Source organism: Geospiza fortis, unplaced genomic scaffold, assembly GCF_000277835.1.
Source record: "Geospiza fortis unplaced genomic scaffold, GeoFor_1.0 scaffold489, whole genome shotgun sequence".
In the NCBI taxonomy this organism is placed as follows: Eukaryota; Metazoa; Chordata; class Aves; order Passeriformes; family Thraupidae; genus Geospiza; species Geospiza fortis.
This window is the reverse complement of record NW_005054710.1, coordinates 20,391-22,063: the sequence shown is the minus strand read 5'-3', so window position 1 is coordinate 22,063 and position 1,673 is coordinate 20,391. Positions and strand designations below refer to the sequence as shown.

General features: G+C 54.8%; 1 protein-coding gene across 1 annotated transcript in view; it reads right to left on the bottom strand.

Moving 5' to 3' along the window:
* The window catches only part of COPA (COPI coat complex subunit alpha), a gene marked incomplete at its 5' end in the record, with an annotated part of 29,773 nt that overhangs the window by 7,806 nt on the left and 20,294 nt on the right, over positions 1-1,673 (bottom strand). The window contains 3 exons of the mRNA XM_031065233.1: positions 2-39; positions 682-770; positions 1,359-1,454. Coding sequence (XP_030921093.1) covers positions 2-39; positions 682-770; positions 1,359-1,454 — 223 coding nt within the window. The remainder of the gene's footprint in view (position 1; positions 40-681; positions 771-1,358; positions 1,455-1,673) is intronic.

Genomic DNA, 1,673 nt, shown 5'->3' with positions numbered 1-1,673 from the left:
CGGCTGCAGCAGCCGCGCCTCGGGATCCACGGCCGGGATCTGGGACACGCCGGGAAAACGTCGGGATGCGCCAGGAAAATCCCGTTCTTCGGGAACCCGGGAGGGAGCTGCCTTGCCACGCACAGCTCCTTCCCAAATTCCTGCAGCTTTCCAGGAGTTCCTCCCACTGGAACCCACTGTTCCCTTCCCAAATTCCTGGAGTTTTCCAGGATTCCATCCCCTCTAGATCCCACTGTTCCCTTCCTAAAGTCCTGGAGTTTTCCAGGAGCCACCCCTCCCCTCCTTCCTGAATTCCAGAAGTTTTCCAGGAGTTCTCCCCACTGGATCCCACTATTCCCTTCCCAAATTCCTGGAGTTTTCCAGGATTCCATCCCCTCTGGATCCCACTGTTCCCTTCCCAAATTCCTGGAGTTTTCCAGGACCCCTCCTTCCTGAATTCCAGGAGTTTTCCAGGAGTCCATCCCCACTAAGATCCCACTCTTCCCGAATTCCTGGAGTTTTCCAGGATTTCCTCCATCCTCACCGTTCCCTCCTTCCCAAATTCCAGGCGTTTTCCTCACCGGACCCCGCTGCTCCCTTCCCAAATTCCCAGAGTTTCCCAGGAGCCCCCATCCCTTCCCTCCCTCCCTCCCTCCCTCCCAGATTCCCAGAGTTTTCCTGGAGTTTTCCCGGCGTTCCCACCGTCTCCTTCTCGGGATCGAAGGATTCCCGCAGGCTCTCAGCCTCCTCGTCCAGCCCGTGCGTGGCGGCCGTCAGGAACGCCAGGGACTCTGGAAAAATAACGGGAATGGCCACGGGAATAACGGGAAACACTGGGAACGGCCACGGGAATAACGGGAATGGCCACGGGAATAATGGGAAACACTGGGAACAGCCATTGGAATAACGGGAAATGCTGGGAATGACCACAGGAATAATGGGAAATACTGGGAATAGCCACTGGAATAATGGGAATGACCACAGGAATAATGGGAAATACTGGGAATAGCCACTGGAATAATGGGAATGACCACAGGAATAATGGGAAATACTGGGAATAGCCACTGGAATAATAGGAAATAGTGGGAATAGCCATTGGAATAATGGGAATAACCATGGGAATAAAGGGAAATACTGGAAAGAGCCATTGGAAAAATGGGAATAGTGGGAATAGCCATTGGAAAAATGGGAATAGCAGGAATAGCCATTGGAATAATGGGAATGACCACTGGAGTGACGGAAGTGCTTGGGGATCCGAGAGCCTTTCCTGAGCTTCCAGGGCAGAATTCCCGTCGGGAACGACTCCCTGTGCCCAGAATTCCTGTCAGGAAGGACTCCCCGTGCCCGGAATTCCCAGAATTCCATCGGGAATGGCTCACTCTGGCCGCAGTTCCGCAGGATCCGCACCCTCTCGGCCACGTCCCCCAGGTACAGCGCGTTCTGGTAGTGCCCGCTCATGTCCTTCCGGATCTCCGCTGGAAAATCAGGAAAACCGGGAATCAGCCGCCGTTCCCAGCCCCAGGAAAACCGGGAATCGGCCCATTCCTGGCCCCAGGAAAACCGGGAATCAGCTGCTGTTCCCAGTCCTAATAAAACCAGGAATCAGCCGCCCTTCCCAACCCAATAAAACCGGGAATCAGCCGCTGTTCCCAACCCAGGAAAACTGGGAATCAGCCACTCTCCCAGCCCAATAA